At 45.3% G+C, this 21,214-nt stretch overlaps 1 protein-coding gene across 1 annotated transcript in view; it reads left to right on the forward strand.

Annotated features, from left to right (window-relative positions):
- SNTB1 (syntrophin beta 1) overlaps positions 1 to 21,214 on the forward strand; it is a 227,327-nt gene that overhangs the window by 181,854 nt on the left and 24,259 nt on the right. The window contains exon 4 of the mRNA XM_032858409.1: positions 17,966 to 18,105. Within this exon, the coding sequence (XP_032714300.1) occupies positions 17,966 to 18,105 (140 nt within the window). The remainder of the gene's footprint in view (positions 1 to 17,965; positions 18,106 to 21,214) is intronic.

Below are 21,214 nucleotides of genomic sequence, written 5' to 3' on the forward strand. Positions count from 1 at the left end.
TGTAGAGTCTGTTGCCTAAATACATACTCAGGAACCGCTGTGGAGATAGTTTACCGTATGTTTAAATTAAAACTCAAATAAATTCTCACAAAGGAAACTCTTTACGCCGCAGTGCTGGAATGCTTACTCAGTAAAAAGGGGGTGTTACCACAGAAGGAAGCTGGGGCTGAAGGAGAAGAGCTAAATGAAAACATGCAGCTCATTCTGGTAGGAATAGGGCTGAGTCAGGCAGGAGGGTTTCATTTCAGGGCCAGCGCTAGGGCCAGTCTATAAAAAATATTTACGATGCCAAGAAAAGCGGAAGGGAGTGAGCTGTGCCGTTGGGGTACACGCGGAAGTCCAGGGTGTTGCCTGAGTGGGAAGCACCGGCTAAGCTCTGCAAGCGTCCCCTGAAAGGAGCTCGAGGGATAGAGCCAGCGCCGGGACTCTGCCTCGGCAAGAAGTCCTAAGGGATTCCTGCTGCCAGTTGAGCAAGGCACACAGAGGGAGTGGGGGGCGGAGGGGAGGGGAGAGGAGTCAAAACGCTGTAGATTAGATCTTGCTGCAGGGCTGGCCTCTCGGCCAGCATCACCAATCAGGTGGCTAGCCAGATGCCTTCCCAGCCTTTCCCCTGCCTATCTTCTGCTTCCACCAACCCCCGTGGCCAAAAAAACCAAGGGCTCAGATGGTGTCATGGCGCCCAACCCTGTATGAGGCTTGAAGTCATGGCCTGTTATGAGAAAAGTTTAGGGTGGTTCCTAGTCACGCGTGAGGTATAACGAGGGCACAGAATCTCAACTTGTTGAGGTAATGGAGCTGCTAAAATGGTTCTGATGAGGGGGTTCCACTGTGTAGGGGAGCAGGCGTTATTGATGGTGCCTGGTTCCGCCATTGGTGTGGTCTTTGTGCTCCAGGTTCAAGAGACAACTCTCACCAAAACTCTCCCAAGGACCTACTCACTCACTGCCACACCGCCTGGCTTAAAAGGCGAGACCCTGCACCAAGAGTATGTTGTAAGCACAGAACATGTGGGTTTGGGGAAGTTAAGTCATATTTTGTAAAAAACCGTTAGTGGTTTTGTAACCCCTCAGATTGCTGTGGTCTTTCCCGTGTCGTCTCTTCTCCTCTTCAACCAACACCACTGCCCCATAGAACTGGCAACCATTCTCTGGATGCATTTTCTCTCTTCCTAAGCTTTCCCTACACCACTACTGTACTCTTGGACCTTCCTCCTCCTCTTCTGTGTCTGGAAGAGTCCCGGCTGTCGCTTCAGAACAGATGACTTCTCTTCCATCTTAACCCTCATCTTATGAGGCAGGACCAGTGTCTTCCTCCTTGGAAAATACCGAACGTTTCCTCTTCCAGCCCTTCGGGTCTCCTCCTGCTTGTGTTCCTGAGATGATGATCCCCTTAGATGTAAGGGTGAAGCCTTACTCATTGTTTAGTCCCTGAAGCCTGGCCCAGGGCTTGGCTTGTAGAAATTTGGTAAGGACTCCTTATGTAATTGAATGAATGGATGGATAACCATCCATTATTAAAAGAGTTACCATAATATTTTGTAGATTTCCATGTCTTAAAAATATTTGGTCGACTTCAGACTTGCCGTGTAAATATTCTCAAAGACTATAGATTATTAAATCAAAGTAAAGATAGTCCTTTTAAAGTGTTTATCCATATTTTAGAAACATTAAGGAAATCCTTAGTACTTTTGCAAGTGACACTAATGGATGATTAATATCATGGAAGCCAAAATTTAGATTTAGAAAAATTCTCCACAGAGCTAGAGCATTGAACTGTTAGAGGACAGCAACTGAACTGTTCCTAAGAGAAAATTTCTGTTACACTTTATAGCATATTCAAATCATATTAGCCTGTTTGTTTCTTTGTAACACTTGCCTCAGTTACTTTTTTATATTTCTGTTTATTTATTCTTTCCAGGCTTGTCTGCCTTATACCACCTTTTGGTGGCAGCGAGGCACTGAGCAGAGGACCCAGCACGCATATACACTATAGAAATGTTCACTGAGGGACATCTGGGTTGAGCATCTGCCTTCGGTTCAGGTCATGATCCCAGGGTCCTGGAATAGAGTCCCACATTGGGCTCCTTGCTCAGTGGGGAGCCTGCTTCTCCTTCTGCCTGCTGCTCCCTCTGCTTGCTCTGTCTCTCAATAAACAAAGTCTTTTTAAAAAAATGTTTATTGAATGAATGAATGTGTTTGGAAAGCCGGACAGGAAAAAAAAAATGACAAAGTGTTCTTTATTCAGAAAGCCACGTTTTCTAGTTTAGTTTTTTTTTTTTTTAGGATTTTATTTATTTGTTTGACAGAGAGAGACACAGCGAGAGAGGGAAAACAAGTAGGGGGAGTGGGAGAGGGAGAAGCAGGCTTCCCACTGAGAAGGGGGCCCGATATGGGTCTTGATCCCAGGACTCTGGGATCATGACCTGAGCCAAAGGCAGGTGCTTAATGATTGAGTCACCCAGGCACCCCATATTTTAGGTTCTTAATAGTGTACTGCATTTACAGTTTGACCAGAGAGCCCGATGCAGGGCTGATCCCAGGACTATGACCTGAGCTGAAGGCAGATGCTTAATGACTGAGGCATCCAGGCACCCTGTTTTTTAGATTCTTAACAGTGTACTGCATTTACAGTTTTATAAATCTGAAGTTGGATCTACTATTTAAATAGTATAAAGGTAATTTTGTATGAAACTTGTAATTAAAAGCCTTTGGAGAGGTCCAAGATCATCCAGAAAAATGTTTATGCCTGGAGCTGTCTCCATACTGACATGGTACTACATTCGCTGCCTTCCTATGTCTCGTTTGCTGCTGTCGGGCTTCCATAGAATGTTCAAATGCCCTTGGAATTTTCCTTGTGGTTCTTTTACTCCAGAAGGGAACATATCGGCCACAAATAGGTTGTGTGTCGCAGAAAGGCAATCTGAGGAAGAGAATGCAGGGCTGGAAAGAGGAGGGAGAACATGTCACCCTGTTTTCAGTTACTTTACTGCTCAGAAATAACATTTATATCATCTCTTGTTGGACGGCTACAAAGAGCATGCCAATGGACTTGAAAGAGGTGTCCCCTTAGTGAAGGATGTGTCTGTGCATATGGTCCAACCAAATGAGTGTCAAGTTGGATATAGAAACAAGCCTACTGGGTAAAGGCAGAAGACATCAGTGTTGGGATTGTTGGATGGGGGGACAGGAAGCATAATTGGGATCTGGGAAATAGAATTTTGTAACTGGACATATTGTCACTTCTAATAATCTTGGAGTCCTTTTACTTAAAAGAAGAAGAAAATAGATACTGGGTGAGCAGGTAGTGGTGAATCCCATTCATGGTATAAGTGAAGTCAACAAAAATCATGAAAATGGTACATGAATGACTAGGGTTTGGAAAAACTATGCAGGAATCAAATGTTCATGGATGTCACATTAGGAAGAAATGGGGAGGGGTTCCTCTTCTAAGAGCCCATCATAGCTCAGAGGTATACTCGGGCAGACACACCTCTATTCAGGTCAGCTGATTTTTTTTTAAAAGATTTTATTTACTTATTTGAGAGAGAGAGAGAGCACACGAGAGGAGACAGGTCAGCTAGAGAAGCAGACTCCCCGCTGAGCAGGGAGTCTGATGTAGGACTCGATCCTGGGACTCCAGTATCATGACCTGAGCCAAAGGCAGTTGCTTAACCAACTGAGCCCCCCAGGCGCCCCACAGGTCAGCTGATTTTAAGAATAGACATTTTCATAGCATCATGGACACTGGCTAAATGGTTAAAAAATGAAGGGCTAGGAGCCAGTATCACAATGAGTTATATGGGCCAGGGAATCCCAAAGCAGGCTGTGTATCACAGTCTCCAGAGAAGTTGCAGAAACAGAGATGTGTAGTTTCAATCCCTAGATACCAGCATTCGGCAGATTTGGGATTCAAGAATTGGTCTTTCCACCAAGTGCCCCAGTGATACTGAGGCAGGGAATCCAAGGGGACTGATCTTTGGAAAATGAGTTCTATATACATTGTAATCATGGTGACCATAATTAACACTCATTGTGGGTGTTCTCAATCGCTCACACCAGACTTATCCAGGGCCTTTGCTGTAAGTGCAAGTTCCAGATACAACCCCTAGCACTTCCCCCCCCCTTTCTTTTTTCAACCCGTAGCACTTTTGAATAATTGGGTCTTAGAAGGGGCAGACATCAGAATGTGTAACTCTCAGCCTAGCTGATTCCATGCAAGTTATCTGCAGACCAAATTTCGAGAAACACTCATTTTTGAAAACTTGATCTTTGCTGGGCACTGTACTATAAGCCATTTATACAGATTATGTGATTCCATCTTCCTAATGGTCTTACGGGAGAGGGACTTTTATTACCCCCATTTTACAGATGAGGAAATTGAAGCGTGGAGGAGATAAGTAACTCATTCAAGATCACACTGCAGATAGCTGAGCTGACTTGCAGACCACAACTGTCTGACAGCAAGATTTATGGTCTTAATACTACATTGCTTCTTTGCTTCCAGGAGGTCAGAGAGGGGGGGGAAAAAAAAAGAATCTTCCTAGTTGGGGCAGGTTTTATGAAGGCATTTAAACCAAAAGTAGGATAAGTGGACTTGAATTTGTCACTGGGATCCTTGGTCACACGAATGTTGAACTATCTCTAAGAAATGAATTATTTTTTGCTTCTCTTTGTTTAGTTTTAAAAATCTGCCACCTGGAAGTGAACATGTTGGTATTTCTTTCATATAGTAAATAGTGTTATGGTGGCTGACGTTACTGGAGAGTCTTAAGACCAAGGCATGACTTTAGAAAATGCTGACATGGTGTTGAGAAGCTAGATACTCCCTACATTTTAATAGTCTTCCTCCTTCAAAGCACCCTTCCTTTCTCCTCTGAAGGAGAAATAAAATTCTCCACAGACACACCCAGTGAGAACAAAACAAGATGCTGAAGCAGAGACTTTTTTTTTTTTTTAAGAACTCACTCCTTTCGGATTTAATGATAATGTCAACTGCCTTTCAAAAGATAACTTTTTACCAAATTATGAATTTCTGCTGCACATCAGCATCCCTGTAAAGGGCATGGTTCCTGGGTGTTAGAGAAGGAAAAGCTGTTAGTCAAAGATAACTTGTTTACCAAACAGGGACTGTAATTGAAAAGGCCCTTTGGAGTTAATGAAAATATAAAATAGCTTTCCCCACCAGACTGAGAAGAGTCTAATTTAATTATCTGTGAGGGTCACAGATTAGAAGCAGCTTTTCATCCATTTCTGGAAGCTGAGTCTGGACAGCTCACTCCTTGTGAAAGAAACAGGGAATTGGAGCCCTGGCTGGGTGAAGAAAGCCCATGAGAGACAGAGAGGTCACAGACACCTGGGCTCTTTAAACAGGACTGGATGGTGATGGTTTCCTATTATCTGGGTATGACTTCCATCCTTCAGAGTTCAGCTGGAGTCTGTGGAACACCCCCTAGATCCCAGGCGTTAGGCACGTACCATGGACACCTCGCAAAAATACAGAACCAGGAGCCCATAAGGACAGTCATCCCACCCAAGAAGAGAATTTCCGGAGGCAGTGTTTTCAAAAGTTAGAAGGAATGAGTAAGGGGCAGAAATCGGTAGCATGTTAGGACCAGAGGATTATTATGGTGACCTTTGTCATTTGTGAGAGCCGGGTTTCAGAAGCTTGGAGGGTCCCCAGATCTTGAGGCCGCTGTATAGAAATTTCTCCAGTAAACTTCAGTTTTCCAAGATCGCTAACTTACATCTTTCCCTGACCCTTCACTTGATCCCCGGCACTAGATGGCCACTTTTTTTGGTATCCACTTTCATGTAGAGACAGAGGTGGTACTTCTTCAAGGAAGCCACGAGTTCGGCAACGATGAGTAAACACGCGCGTGCGCACGCACACACACACACACACACACACACATTTTGAGGATGGAGGCTGCTCTTAGCCAATCTGTCTCAACAGCTAATACCCCTGTTACACCTCAGCCTTCAGTTAATTCAGATCTCACTTGTACTTCAGCCGACCATTGGGGGCCCTTGAGGGACACAAGGCACTCGGGGAAACCCTGCCTGTGAGTTCTGCAAATCTGTTTGCCAGGATTGTGCCCCTGTGCATTGTGTATTTCTCAAGTAGGTGTCTTTACTTAACAGCAGGTTGGCAGTCTGTGGGCCATGCCTGGCTGCCTTGCAGGGGTATTTTCTCAGTCCCCATATTATTTAGTTATTTTAATTTTTATTAAAGGAACTTTTTTTTTTCATTTAAAAAGAAAAAAAACCAATAATGAACCTCCAGGTGCACATAACCCAATTTTTAAAATTTTATTTTTATTTATTTATTTGACAGAGAGATCACAAGTAGGCAGAGAGGCAGGTGGGGAGGAGGCGGGAAGCTGACTCCCCGCTGAGCAGAGAGCCCCATGCGGGGCTTGATCCCAGGACCCTGAGATCATGACCTGAGCCGAAGGCAGAGGCTTAATCCACTGAGCCACTCAGGTGCCCCGCACATAACCCAATTTTTATGGCTGCCTATAGTAAGTCTATCTTGTTTTCTCCATTTACCCATTTTGGGGGTGGGATAGAGGGAAGAGGACATGCTAGAGATTTTTAAAGAAGTGCCAGACTTCATATGACTTCACTTCATATTACTGTTTTTCTAATTTGAATTAGTTCCCAACTGATAAGCAGAATAATGCTTCCCCAGAGATGTTCACATCCTATTCCTCAAAACCTATAGATACATTGTCTTACATAGGAAGACGGACTTTGCAGATGTAATTAAGGATCTCAAGATGGTGAAATTATCTTGGGTTGTCCCAGGGGGAGGGGCAGTTTAGTCACATGGGTCCTTAAATGAGGAAGGTGGGAAGGTCAGAGTCAAGGGTAGGTGATGGAAGCAAAGGATGAAAAGGCAGTTTGATGTGGAGTCATGCACCAAAGGAATTAGGGAAGCTTCTAGAGGTTGGAAATAACAAGGAGATGGATTGTTCCTTAGAGCCTCCAGAAGTAGCAGACCTGCCAACATCTTGATTTTAGGACTTAAAATTTCCACAACTACAAGAGAATAAATACCACTGTTTTTGTGGTGATTTCTTAGAGCAGTGATAGGAAACTCATATATGAACTTCTAAAACTAGGGAGAATTCGCATTAAAAAATACAAACTCTCTTGAAATGCTTCTTTTGGCAATACTGTGTCTACTACCTTCCCTGCTAATGAATTATTATTGGCCAGTGCTAAAAAGAATCTCCCCCATAAATGTGGGTTGTCTTTTTTTTTTTTTTTTAATCTGGTTCTCTGTAGTCTCTAAATTTGTGACTCCTTGTCTAGAAGATTCTATGGTTCATACAGCCACTATAACATTGCTGAAAGCATGTGCTTTGAATCTGGTGTTTTCTCAGACAGGAGCTAGAAGGGCCAGGAACCGCTTAACTTCCTAGTGATTCAAATATCTAGGAAGGTATGGTAGCTACAAATATCCAAATTTCATAGCCTACTGTACTCTGTTCTGTGTTGCTGAACATAGGATGCATGGTTGATTGAGAACCGCACAGCTCATTAATTTGGACTTAAAACCGGCAGACGTTTGTACGAGAGCGAACACCACCAGCAAAGAATAACGTGTGCTAAAATAACAAAAACATGCAAATTAAATTTATAGCATAATAGAATATTGCACTGCCTTTAGAAAACAGACATGGCTCATTTACTAGCCGTTCAATTGTGCAATGAAGAATAAACATGGGAGACTAATTTTGTCCCAGCTACTCGTTATAAATAGAAATATCCCTCAGTGGAAAGACATATTAAGGGTTATGAGTCATTTACAACTTAGTCTTGAATTATTTTAATCAGATGTGAGACTTGGGGAATAAAGAGCTTTGATTACTCAGAGGAACTTGCGCTGAGCCGCCGTCTGGCCGGAATGGAGCCCCGTGTGCCAGGAAGTAGGAAAGAAGGAAGGAGGAGTGTGTTGCCGAGCTGCACAGAGCTGGACCCCGTGCACCCCAGTCCGCGGGAGACACTACAGCCGAGTTCCCAGCTGGTCTTCTTCCCTCCTGCCTTTTCCTCCCGGCCCCACATCACCCCCCTTTTCCTTTCTTCTGAGAGGCAGCTTTGTGATCTGAAAATATCACAGTTTTGAGGTCAGGAAGGCACGTAAGTGGCTTTGTAACTATCATTTCATAACTTCGGCTAGTGTGGGACCTCTCTGAGCCACAGTTTCTCCTTCTGTAAAACACAGATAATAATGCACGCCTCAAGGTGTCGAAGGGACTGAGGGAGGGGAAGCTGAGCCCCACGCTTGTATTGTTTCCTAAGGCCGCCATAAGGAACTACAATAATCAGACGACAGCAGTGGATTGTCTCAAGGTTCTGGATGCCAGCGACTCACCAGTCGGGCACTGACAGGCTTCCTTGCTCCTGAGGGCTGTGAGGGAGTGTCCGCTCCATGCCTGTCTCCTCCCTGCTGGCCAGCTTTGGCATCCTGGGGCTTGATCCCTACTGTCTTCATGTTCACGTGACATTCTCCCCAAGTCCACATTTCCCCTCTTATCAGCACATCAGCCATATTGGTTTAGGGTCTATTGTCTTCCAGTATGACTTCGTCTTAATGAACTACATCTGCAATGACCATCTTTCCCAAAATGGTCACATTCGGTGGTTTTGGGGGTTCGTGATTCGACATCTGAATTTGGAGGAGAGAGGGACACCATGTAACCCACAGCCCTGCTCATCACACGGCCGGTTCTTAATACACGTTTACCCCTTTAGTTTAGCCCCCCTTAATAAAAGAATTCTTTTCCTGGGATGTAGATTTTGAAACCATCAGATTGAAAGGCTCAGAATCCAACATGTCACATTCTCTCTAAACCTTTCTCTCCTAAGTGCCCTTCTAACTTACTTCTACTTTTGAGGTCTGAAGATAGAGCAAATCTCAAACAATTCCGACATTGCTCAATTACAGTATTGTATAATTCAGGCAGGGCACAGCATTGAAATTTACTTTTGGACTTCCCTCAGAAAAGGTTGAGCTGAGCACACAAGTAAACAAGATGAAAGGGAATGTTTACAAGTTTCAAAGAACAAACCCATATGAAGCCGTGTAAGGAATTCATTTTCGTAGCAGCAGCTACGTGTTTGGACGTGTCCAAAGGAAGTCGCCAGGTCCTGGGGGGAAACTCGGGTTGTTCCCAGTTGAGCCAAGGCACCGAGTGGAGAGGCAAATACATCTTCTGACTCTAAATGGAATGGTTGGTGAGATAGGCTCCCAGGAATTGGGGCTCCCTAATGAGAGAAGGAATTGCCAGGTCAGACAAGTCTAGATTCAAGAAACTGGGTGAGGGAGGTGAAAACAGCTAATGGTCGCGGAGCCAGAGCATCTCTGGAAGGAAGGAGAGAATCAGCTGTCTAGTGGTAAAAACTAATGTGGGCAGGGGAGAAAACAAAAAACAAAAATCAGGCAGAATTATTCAAAATGGGCATGACAAGGGAACACACAGCAGAATCCAGTTTGGAGCATCCAAGTTCATGGCCAGGTTTTCTTCCAGAATGCTGAGTGTTATGTGGTTCAGAGTAGAATTTAGGTAGTGTAACCACACACCCCTTCTCCTTTGTGGGATTCCCAGCTGAGAGAGAGAGGGAATGATGTACTAATGAGAAACAAGAAAAAAAAAAAACATATTTATTAGTAGCTAAGCAAGTGCCCAATAAACCCTAATTAATACCAAGCTCAGGTAAATGCTACATCATATAGAACATGGCCAAAGTGATGTGTCTTTCCTCCTGTGGCCTCTTTTGAATCTAGGATGCTTGGGTATTGAAATGAGTCAATGGTGGACCAAAAAGACCAGTCTGTTCTAGGACCAGTCCAGCATATGTGTTCCCGTCATGCAAATATGGTGATTTGCAGTGAGTGGGTAATGACCACAGACACCCACTTGTCATGAATATGACACTGCCCGCTGTTAAAAAAAAGACCCCGTGACAGGTCTAGATCCAAACAATTAGAGTCACAGCCCCTCTTTCCTTAGAGGGGAAATTAATTAGACTGAGAGAGACAACGGGCAGAAGGAGGGTAGCGGAGAGCTCCTCTCCTCCCTCCTGTGGTTGGATTCTCCGGTAAAGTTGTCTTTCTGAGAAGAGTGTAGGGTAGAAAATCAGACCCAACTTACCAAGACAGCAGCTTAGGTGGCCAGTCTGGTTCTTCCAGCTTGTTAGTCCGAATGGATTGTGCGTAGCCTGAACTGGGAGTGACACACAGATACAGAGTAACCCGAGTAGAGTCTGGCAGTCTTTAGGAAGCAAGAGGAGACCTCGGAATCACTTCCTGGAACATATCTTAGAAGACGTCCGTCTCATTAGCAGTAAGCAAAACGAGACAGAACAGTTGAAAGGCCAGATTCACGTGGATGAAGTGCTCTGTGCCTCGATGGGGACTAGACTTCATGTGTCTTCTGTCTCCTCTTTCCATGATGCTGTATGATGAAAGAAGATGTAAAACCCGGGCTCTGCACTCATCTCCTTGGATATGTGTCATCTGCCCTGAGGTTGGCTTCATGATGAAATCCCAGGGACCAAAGCATTACTTTTAACAGAGCCATCAAAGGCTCCTGTTAGAGTACATTAGCATCTGACATTCTGCATATTAAGTAAACAAGATAACTTTCAAAAAACATACTCCATGTTGCCAAATGTTCCAAGAGAAAACTGGAAAACTAACTGAAAATGGTGTGGGTTCTTGCTGTTTTCTTAGGATTGATGTCTTGGCTTTACCCGCCCCTTCCCAATTCATGTCCACTCGGGACCTCAGAATGTGACCTGACTTGGAAATAGGGTCTTTGCTGATGTAATTAGTTGAGTTCGTACTGGAATGGGGGAGGGGTCTGAGTCCAGCAGCAGGTGTCTTGATGAGAAGGCCACGGGAAGACACAGAAGGTCTATGTGACAATAGAAACAGAGATGGGACTGACGCAGCTTCGAGGAACACCAGTGGTGACCAGAAGCTGGGAGAGGCAGGGAAGAATTCTTCCTTCTAGAACCTTGAGAGGGAGCGTGGTCCTGCCCCGCTGCCCGGGGGGTGACTTATCTACAGTCTTGCTGTGCTAATTCGTACGTTGACTCTAGTGCAAGTCCTACTTACGAACCCTGAATCTGGGGCTTTATTGCAGGCGGCTTGCAGAATTGCAGAGCCAGTTTCAGAATTTGGCAGGAGGGAGCATGTTTGAAATCGGGGACTGCTACTGTTGGGAACGTTGGCATGTAAAAATGATACCCTCCCAAAATGTCCCGCAGCCAAACCATATTTCTCTTTTCCTTATTTTCATTCTGCTTGCTCTAACATTTTTCAGCATTGTCTTGACCTCTAGTGAGCCAGACGCATTCATTCCATCTGCCCCCCAATGTAATCCACCTGTGAATTCACCACGTGGTCCAGGTGCCAACAGTTTGGGAGCTGGGTGAGAAGAGAGAAGCAAACCCAGTAGTGAGGCCAGCAGAGCTGAGGCTCCCACAGAGCCCTGTTTCCGAGCGTGCTGGCTGGTTCCCGTTCCCGTTCTCTGCCCTCTCTTCCTTTCCACTCGGCTCTGCATCCCGGTGTGGAGGCCTGGCTCCCGACCGCTGGGTCCCAGGGATGTTGGGGACCAGCTAGAAGAGAGCTGCGGACTGCGGCCTGTTCGCATGTTGCCCGTGTTCCCGTGGCCACACTGAGACTTGTTCCTCTCCTTTTGGTGGCGGGGAGGGGTCTCCATCGGCCTCTCGGAGAGCTGGTGAAAGATTAATTATCTCCTGTTTGTAAAGCATTTGGAAGTTGATAACCGCTAATTATTATTACCCTGCTATCTCCTCCTTTGTTCTACATTCCTCGCAATCGGAGGTGAAAAGACTTAAATTAAAAAGTTGCCAAGATAGCCGTGAGCTCCCAAACCCAAGCTGCGATTGACCTTCTTTCTCCGTGAACTTTACTTTATTGGGCCATTAGCCACTCGCCTCGCATCCAGACCTTCCTCCCGGAGCCGGGGAGCTGGAAGCAAGCGTGTGCGGGAGCCAAGTGATGGGGATAGTTGAGCACCTCCAGTGTCTGCCATGTGGGAGGTGCTTTGTATACCCTGTCTCACTTAATCCTCGTAATACATGCACAGGAGGCCATTACCGGCGTGTTACCCATCGGTGAACAAGTGCTTACAGCAGTTAAGAAATCTCTTCAGATCCCTTAGCTGAGCAGTGGCAAAGCCAGATTTCGAAGACGTTGCTGTTGGGCTCCAAAGCCTCGGAGCTGTACCTCCGCCCTGTGCTCAAGGAGAAGGCAGAAAATGGCCATGTTAGGAAGAGTGGGTTGGCCTGGGTGGGGAAAAAGGAATCCATACATTGGGGGTTTTGCCCTGTAAACAGAGTCCATGGAACAAAGAAGAGGTAATAAAGCAAGAGTCCTATAAAGCAGTCCGAGCCTGGGAGCAGGGAGTTTTAAACTGAAAAAGACGGTCTGACTTTCAAGTTGGAAGGCTGTTAGCAATAACTTTGTCTTACCTTTTTTTTTTTTTTTAAGATTTATTTATTTATTTTAGGGGGAGTGGGGGGCGCAGAGAGAGAGGTAGAGAGAGTCTTAAGCAGACTCCACGCTGAGCGTGGTCTGAATCGGGGCTCGATCTCAGGACCCTGAAATCACTCCCTGAGCCAAAACCCAGAGCTGGACACTTAACTGACAGCCCCCTCCCCCAGGCGCCCCTGTCTTACCACATTCTTTGGCCAGCGAGGACATTAGACCCAGAAGGGCAAGGAATTCATACCCACATTTATTCAGATCTTTTGTTTGATCACTTACCCCTACTTTGATGTGGTAGTAGAATATCTGGCATTTTCTTCTAAATTAATGTATAGTCGACAACATAAAATTCTGTATTAGTTACAGATATGTAGTATAGTGATTGGACAGTTATATATATTACAAAATTATCACGGTAGGTGCCATTACTGTCAGTCACCATAGAAAGTTACTACATTATTGACTATATTCCCAGTGCTGTGCTTTTCATCCCTGTGACTTATTTATAACCGGAAGTTTTTACCTTTTACTCCCCTTTACCTGTTTCCTCATTCTCCCATCCCCCTCTCACCTGACAACCGCAAGTTTATTGTCTATATTTAAGTCTGCTTCTGTATTTTTTTAACATTGTTTTGTATTTTAGATCCCACATATAAGTGAAATCTTAACGTTATTTGTCTTTCTCTGTCTGACTTATTTCATTTTACATAATAGTCTTTAGGTCCAACCAACTTGTCACAAATGACAAGATCTCATTCTTCTTCTATATGGCTGAGTAATATTCCATCTTATATATGTGTGTATACACACACACTGTATCTTCTTTACCCATTCATCTGGCAATGGACACTTAGATTGCTTCCATATCTTGGCTTTTGTAAATAATGCTGCTATAAATATAGGGGTGTATATCTTAGAATTTGGAATAACTACTATTTTTAAAGGTTTGCTTGCTTACTCTATGCAAGACACTTTTCTAAGCTTTTCATATGTATTATTGATTGTATCATTACAACTTTGTCTAGGCAACTGCAGTAGTATTCTTTTTCTGGAAATACCCACAGAAAAGGTACAGAGAGGTTTTGGTGCAACAGTCTCTTTAAAAGTAATTTGCAGATTCTAGATATTTTAGGGAAAACGAGGTCAGAAATTTTCCAGCTGTATCCCAGTGGTTGCTAGGAAGCTTGCTCAGAGGTGTGACTGGCATGTGACTGGCATGTGGCTGGCGGTAGGACAAAGAAAGACATGAAGTCTCAGATCTCAGCCAGGCTGTAACCTCATATAGAGCCTCTTTCAATTGTTCTACATTTTGCTCTTTGACCTGTGATTGAATCTGATCAGAGCGACCAAAGAATTTTAAATGTTTGAAAGCTGCTGATGTAGATGACTTATGAGACCTGTCTCAAATAGAGGATTTAATGATTCTACTTCCCTTCATTTTTTTTTATTGAAATAGAATTGACATGTAACATTTTGTAAGTTTGAGAGATAAAACGTGCTGATTTCCTACCTTTATTTCTACTTCCCTCAGTTGTTACCAGTGACTTCTTCCCACTCTCTCAAATTATTCTTGTCATTTGGGTTTTTTTAAAGATTTTATTTATTTAGGGCGCCTGGATGGCTCAGTGGGTTTAGCTGCTGCCTTCGGCTCAGGTCATGATCTCAGGGTCCTGGGATCGAGTCCCACATCGGGCTCTCTGCTCGGCGGGGAGCCTGCTTCCCTCTCTCTCTCTCTCTCTCTCCCCTTCTCTGCCTGCCTCTCCATCTACTTGTGATCTCTGTCAAATAAATAAAATCTTAAAAAAAAAAAAGATTTTATTTATTTATTTGACAGAGAAAGATCACAAGCAGGCAGAGAGCAGGGGAAGCAGGCTCCCCACTGAGCAGAGAGCCCGATGCGGGGCTGGATCCCAGGACCCTGAGATCATGACTGGAGCTGAAGGCAGAGGCTTTAACCCACTGAGCCATCCAGGCACCCCACCTTCTTCTTGTCATTTTGTAAACAGGCTCTGCCAAAGGGACTGAGGGGACAGCATTCAGCTCACCCCGGTCGTGCTTCAGGGTCATTTCAGAACAGTGTGTCTGTTTCCGTGTCTTCCCCTTCGCCTTCTTCATGAGAAGCACGATCGATTCTTAAGATTCTGCCGCGGCAGGCGGCTGGGATCGAGATGGAAGTTGTCACATCTGTTTCAGGAGTCACGTTTTAATAAAATGTAGACACATCCCAGAATGGTTGCATTCATGCTGGAGAATCTTTGGGCACCTGGAAATTGAGATTTGTCATGGAAGTTGTCACCGAACAACAGCACAAATGCTCCAGCCTGAAAAAGAAAGTGTTCTCAGAAGGCTTTGCAGTGTAAGCTCACGGAGCACAAAGAATGGTATTAAAACCCCGTTTTCAGCATAACATTTTTCTCCTTGGAAAGTCGGTTGTCCTCATGGGCAGATTTCTAGCTTTGAGCATTCACATAGTATTAAAATGAAAGCTCTGCACAGAGAAGCTGTGGGAAATGCTCACTGAGTATTCTCACAGCACAGGTAACAAATCCACGAAGCTCTCTTGAACAGACGGCAAAAAATGTTTTAGGGCTTTAGAATTACTCATACCTATATATACTATTTGACATGTGGTTGAGCTGGTGATTTCACCATTAGAAAGGTCTGCATTTTACTGTTGGCAAACTTAAAATTGTTTTGCAAACTTAAAATTGTTTCTGAAGAATGATACTTAGTTGTGTTCACATTTAAATGATCCCAAAGTTAATGGATCAGATCTGACTAGGTAAGAAAGATAGGCACTTTGGGAGGATCATTTGTATCTTTTTCAGTCCAATTTAATGAACTGGAAAAGAAATTTACTAAGTGTAACATAGAGACTGGAAAAAATTTATTCCAACCCCCCCCATACTATGCCTTGAGAACATAGCTTGGTTACCTTGTGAGGTCTAGTACATTGTTTGCTGTAACAATTCATTTTGATCTCTTTAAAGATGCTGTTGTTCTGTTGGAAAAAGCACTAGGCTAAAACTAGATTTTTAAAATTATGTATCAAATGCATAATGGTAGAAATTAATCAGGTAGTCATTCACATTCTAGTATAAATAACTTTACAGTGGTTTCTTCTTTCTAGAAAGGGAGGCTTTTTTTAAAAGATTTTATTTGAGAGAGGGAATGACAGAAAGCATGAGCAGGGGAGAGGAGCAGAGAGAGAGAGAGAGAGACAGACTCACCACTGAACAGGGAGCCCAACGTGGGGCTTGATCCCAGGACCCCGGGATCATGACCTGAGCTAAAGACAGGCACTTAACCGACTGAACCACTCAGGTGCCCCCGAAGGGGAGTTTTTATTTGAAATTGTTGGAAGGGATGCATGATCATTGTGTTGTGGATTCTTTCTGGAAAAACTTTGGGATAGATGGGAAAAGCATGAGTAGAAATTATGTAGCACCAAAGATATTCTTGGTTTTCCTTATTTTTTTTCCCAAGGAAAGTCTGTACTTTGACATATTGTTGCCATATCCAAAGAATTCCTTTTGACAAGTTTAGATACCAGTGAGTCGGCTACAAGTTTCCCACCCTCTGGTTCACTGAGGGCCTTACCATCTGCCAGATGTTATGCTAAGCACACTATGGACTTTCTTTCTTTCTTTCTTTCTTTCTTTCTTTCTTCTCTTTCTTCTCTTTCTTCTCTTTCTTCTCTTTCTTTCTTTCTTTCAAAGTAGGCTTCTCACCCAACTGGGGGCTTGCATTTGCCACCTTGAGATTGAGTCACATGCTCTACTGACTGAGCTAGCCTGGCACCCCCGTGTACCGTCTCATTTAATCTCCCCTCTAGCATTATGAGGTATATGCTACTAAGAGGTATGCATATTCTGCATGTGATAAGCATTTTAGACATTTTAACTCAACCTTCGCCACAATCCTCTCATATAAGTACTGTTATTTCCCCATTTTACATGTATAGAAATTGAGGTACAAAGAGATGAGCTGACTTGGCCGAGATCCCCCAGCTAGTAAATTGGAAAGAGCTGTGATTTATGTTCAGGCATTCTGGCTCCAGAAGCAACATTCTAAACCACTGTTGTGTATGATATTATCGTTATCGGTGAAGAAATAGAAGGACAGAGAATAATAACTCTCCCAGAGTTACCCGGGCAATAAATAATGAAGCAGGGGACCCAGATTCAGGCAGCCCATAAAAACCACGGAACCTTCCAGGCTCCCCGCTTCCGCCATCCTGCCCATCTTCTCGGCTTTGATAGTTCTGTCTTAAAGCCACTTCAGTACAGATGACACTGTTGCACTTAAGAAAAGTAACGATAAGAATACAAAGGGAAGAAATTAGCTTTATCACTTAGGCAGCTTACTGCCTAGCTTAATTTTGAATAGATTTTGGACTGTGGTTTGTCATGAAAGGGTGGAATCTTCACCGAATTGCCAGCGTCAAAGACGACCTTGACCTCATCTGGTGCAGTGATTCTTCATCTTTAATGAGCCACCCGAAGGTCTTGCTAAAATGCAGATTTGATTCAATAGGTCTGCGATGGGCCTAAGACTCTGCATTTCTAGCACGCTCCCATGTGAGGCTCATGCTTCTGCCGTAGGATCTGAGCTTCGAGTCACAAGGTTAACACACTGAGTGTGTTCAGACTGAGCATAAAGACTTATCACAGGGCCCAGAGTTCATGTTGGAAAGAGGGAATTTTCATAGATGAAAAACATGTACAGAGTTTGGGATGATCAACACCGGGCCGGGGACGGCAGGGGGGCCAGGGGGGGCTCATAAGATCTGAGCTACCTGACTCCCAGGACAGGAAGGGTCCTTAAGGGTCACCTGCTCCAAACACCCAACTAGACGTTTGAATCCTCTCCTATCCCTGCTGGCTCATTTCACCCCCAGAGTTAAGGAATTTTCTGTGCCAAGTAGAACTAAAAGAATTTTAAGATAGTGCCTGAGTTGCAGAAACAGTGTCAATGAAAGGCTGTGATGTCTCCTACCTCTCCAGACAGACAGACATTTGCCTCCATAATACATTTTCGGAGGCTTTGGATATTTCTTCAAAAGCTTTCAAACCTTACTGTTTCCTAAGAAAAACAATGTGCTCTACCAGAGAACCATCTGGGCACCCTTATTCCCCCAAGCATCTGCATCCCACTCTGAAATAACAATTTCAGTGCTGACTGGCAGGTGAGAAACAGTGACAGATGTTCGGCAGCTGGGCTCCTTCTTGCTGTACTGAGGATCCACGCCAGGGCCCTGGAGAAAACATCTTTTCCAGAATCAAGCATGGTTTCTTCTCTTTCGATTTCGTGACCTGAACCCAAGGCTCCTGTGGTCGGGTCTTCTGATTGGTGTTGGGGGGCGGGGCAGGCAGCTTCTCCTTTCCAGTCCCTCCTCCTTTCAGGCTGTGACTTGATAGCACCCTGCTTTCTGTTCCAGGTGCCCGGGGAGAGTGAGAAGCAGTGGAAGCCAGCCCTGGTTGTGCTGACCGAGAAGGACCTTTTAATCTATGACAGCATGCCGCGGAGGAAGGAGGCCTGGTTCAGCCCAGTTCACACATACCCGCTTCTTGCCACTAGGTACCCTTGGCCTTGTGTTTGAGTTGGATGTCTTTTCCGTTTGAAACCCTTCTAGTCAATTATGAGTGTATCAGCATGTTACATTCCCGCTTCCTGTTGCGTCGGGAACGGAGAGCTCCTCCAGAATGTAGTCACACATTTCTACCCAGATAGGTGAATTACCCTTTATGGCCCAACGTGGGGCCACATGGGGCCACAGAACAAAATGCTTGTCCATCGTGAAGGAACGGTGACATCTTGGAGATGGCCTGCTCCTTGTCACCTTCCCTGGCTCTCCACCCCAGTTCCTTTGAGACGAACTATGCCCCGTGTTCGCAATCTTGAGATTCAAGTAGAATGGTCAAGCAAGGGTCTTCAAACGTGGGGCGCAGAGATTGTCATGCGGGAGTGTACCGGGACTGGGCTTTCTACAGTTTACTCGGCACGAGATCCCACAGCTTCTGGTTGGTGGTGGTGCCACGTCTGTCTGTTTTTGTAATACCTTCCGTGCCTATTTATTGTTCATGTGACATATTATCTTAATGCACCATGGGCTCACCCTCTTTTTGAAGGTCTGTATTCTGAGCACAAAAGTGCACCAGATCTGAGTCTTGGTCCAAGCAGTTGGCCGCTCCCAGACCTGGCTCCTGTTGCCAGGTCTTTCCGTATGTGCTTTAGGATAATGGGCATAGTTGTCATTACCCCTCTGTCTCTCCTTCTTGACCTAGAAGGCAGGCATGCTAACGCGACGCTTACGGCCTCCCCGGCATTGGGCTTGGCGATACGGGGCCCTAAAATGTCTGTGGAATGAATTACTGAACAGTGTGGGACAGATTCTAGAAGGAGTTTGGTCCGACGGACAGAGAGCATAGCGGACGGAGGTTTGGGGGCGTCAGTCCCGAGCAAGAGAGAGAGACAGAAGCAAGGTGGGTTCTCTAGTTCTGAAGGGACTGGGTTGTGCCAGACGGGATATAGCCAAGGCTCGGGCGCAGGGAGCAGAATGAGACCCAGGGGCAGAACGTGAGGGGACGGGAGAGTAAAATGGCAGTGGTGTGTGCAGCTGAAACTCCTTTCAAAGCGCTCTTACTTACACTTACGGTGATTATGGAGACCAGCTAGCGTGACCTGAAGAAGGTGATTATTGGCCCCAGAGGTGAGTAGAGGAGGAGGCCTTCAAGGAGTCAGGGGTCAGGGGCCACACCTAGATCATTCAGATATTAATGAAATGAAATGAAGCGAAACAGTAATTTAATTTTGAGTATCCTAAGCCTGAAAATCTTTGGCAGGATAGCTATGAAAACACTATTGATGCTTACAATAAAATCACAACAATCAGAGTCTAGACATCCTGAAATGTTCCTGTGGAGCTTCGGGCTGTGTCTTGGTGTCCGTTCAAATTCAGCCCAACCACCATCACTTTCCATAGCCCTCACCTACGGGCACTGATGTGCAGATTCTGAGACATTCTCCCAACTGGAACCAAAGAAAGATCAGACCTTAGTCACTGTCTTCCAGGTACTAAGAAGAGAAATTGGCCTCATGCCTCCTAGACTGATTTTCAGGAACAGAAGTCCGAGAAAGGTAAAGGTTCTCTATAACTCTCAGGCAACTTGAAGATAAAACTTACCCTCAGGCATAGCTTTCTCCTCGTAGTTTCTAGGCATTCTGACATGGAGGCTGCCTTTTTATTCATGCAGGCGTGCATTCAGGATTTTAAAAATCCAGCGCCTCAGTCCACACTAGCCACATTTCGGGCACTCAGTAGTTGTGGCTGGTGCCTACTGTGTTGGACAACACTGATCTTAGAACATATCCATCCCCACAGAAAGTTCTGTTGGACAGCACCACCCTGTAGCCTAAGTGACTACCTCCAAATTTGTCCTGATTCGGGCGAGCGACTGGACTAACTCGCTCCAGCGGCCGTGTGTCCAGAGCTCAGGCTGCCTGACGGGAGGTCGTCTTGCAGGGTTTTCTGGCTGTCCACACAGCAGACCATCAGTGTCTCTGGGGGGAGGGGTGCACAGGTGCAGCCAATGGCATCTGAGTAGGTTCGGCTGGGGCACCGAAAGTAGCTGTGACAGGCTGAGGAGCCACAGGCATGCCAGGTCTGGGCTGTGAGCAAAGCACAGGAGTAGCCTGAAACCAGGAGCCTGCATCCACTGTGGAGATAAAAATGGAAACCATTTCAGTGCCACCTGGGCTTGTCTAGAACAAGAGGCATCATATGAAATCGGTGCCTGCCGTCTAAATGCAAAGGAGATGCAGTGATGGTAATTGACCTCCCGGTTTACTGTCTCTTTCCCACATCACCCCGCCTCACCGCTGAACTGCAGAATAAGACTGTGTTGTCCGCACGTGTGAGCCCTGTGGGCAGTAGGGAGCTTAGGCTCATCGACGTGCCCCTGACCTCCAGCTGTAGCCCGGGAGGCAGAGGACATCCAAGGTGCTGTGGCGGCCCTGGTGGTTCCTTCTCATTTCATCCCTTCAAGTTAGTGGCGGACTTGCCGCCTGCAGGAGCTGGAGTTTCCATCTTTGTTTTCCTCCCACCAGGAGAGTGCTTGCCCCTGGGCTGTTGGAGATGGGAGGTTGGGCTGAAGCTGTTTGCTTCCGGCAGAGAACTCACTGCCAGAGGTGGTAGAAGTCAAAGGGAAATTCTGGATCCTTCCATTACCACGTTACCACAGTACTTCCACCGGCTGCTTCCCAACCACATATTTAAGTCCATCGAGTGACTCATTTACTTGCCGTGTTCCATGCGGTCGCACGGGGCAGTGTGTCCTGCACAGATGAGCATTTAGACACGTAGCCTGTCTAGTAGCGTGATTTGTCTTTGGGTGCATTTTTTCTTCTCCCTTTTTTAAAGGTTTTATTTATTCATTTGACAGAAAGAGTGAGAGAGATTGGCAGAAGGAGATGCAGGCTCCCCACTGAGCAAGGAGCCCAATGTGGGGCTCAATCCCAGGACCCCTGGGGTCATGATCCGAGCCGAACAGACACTTAACTGATTGAGCCACCCAGGCGCCCCTGAGTGCATTTTTCAAAAGAAGAGGACTTGTGACTTTTTAAAATTTCCTTTTAAAACCTTTTGTTAAAGTATGATTTATAGGGACACCTGGGTGGCTCAGAGGGT

The sequence above is a fragment of the Lontra canadensis genome, unplaced genomic scaffold (assembly GCF_010015895.1).
Source record: "Lontra canadensis isolate GAN:19392208 unplaced genomic scaffold, GSC_riverotter_1.0 scaffold15, whole genome shotgun sequence".
Classification (NCBI taxonomy): domain Eukaryota; kingdom Metazoa; phylum Chordata; class Mammalia; order Carnivora; family Mustelidae; genus Lontra; species Lontra canadensis.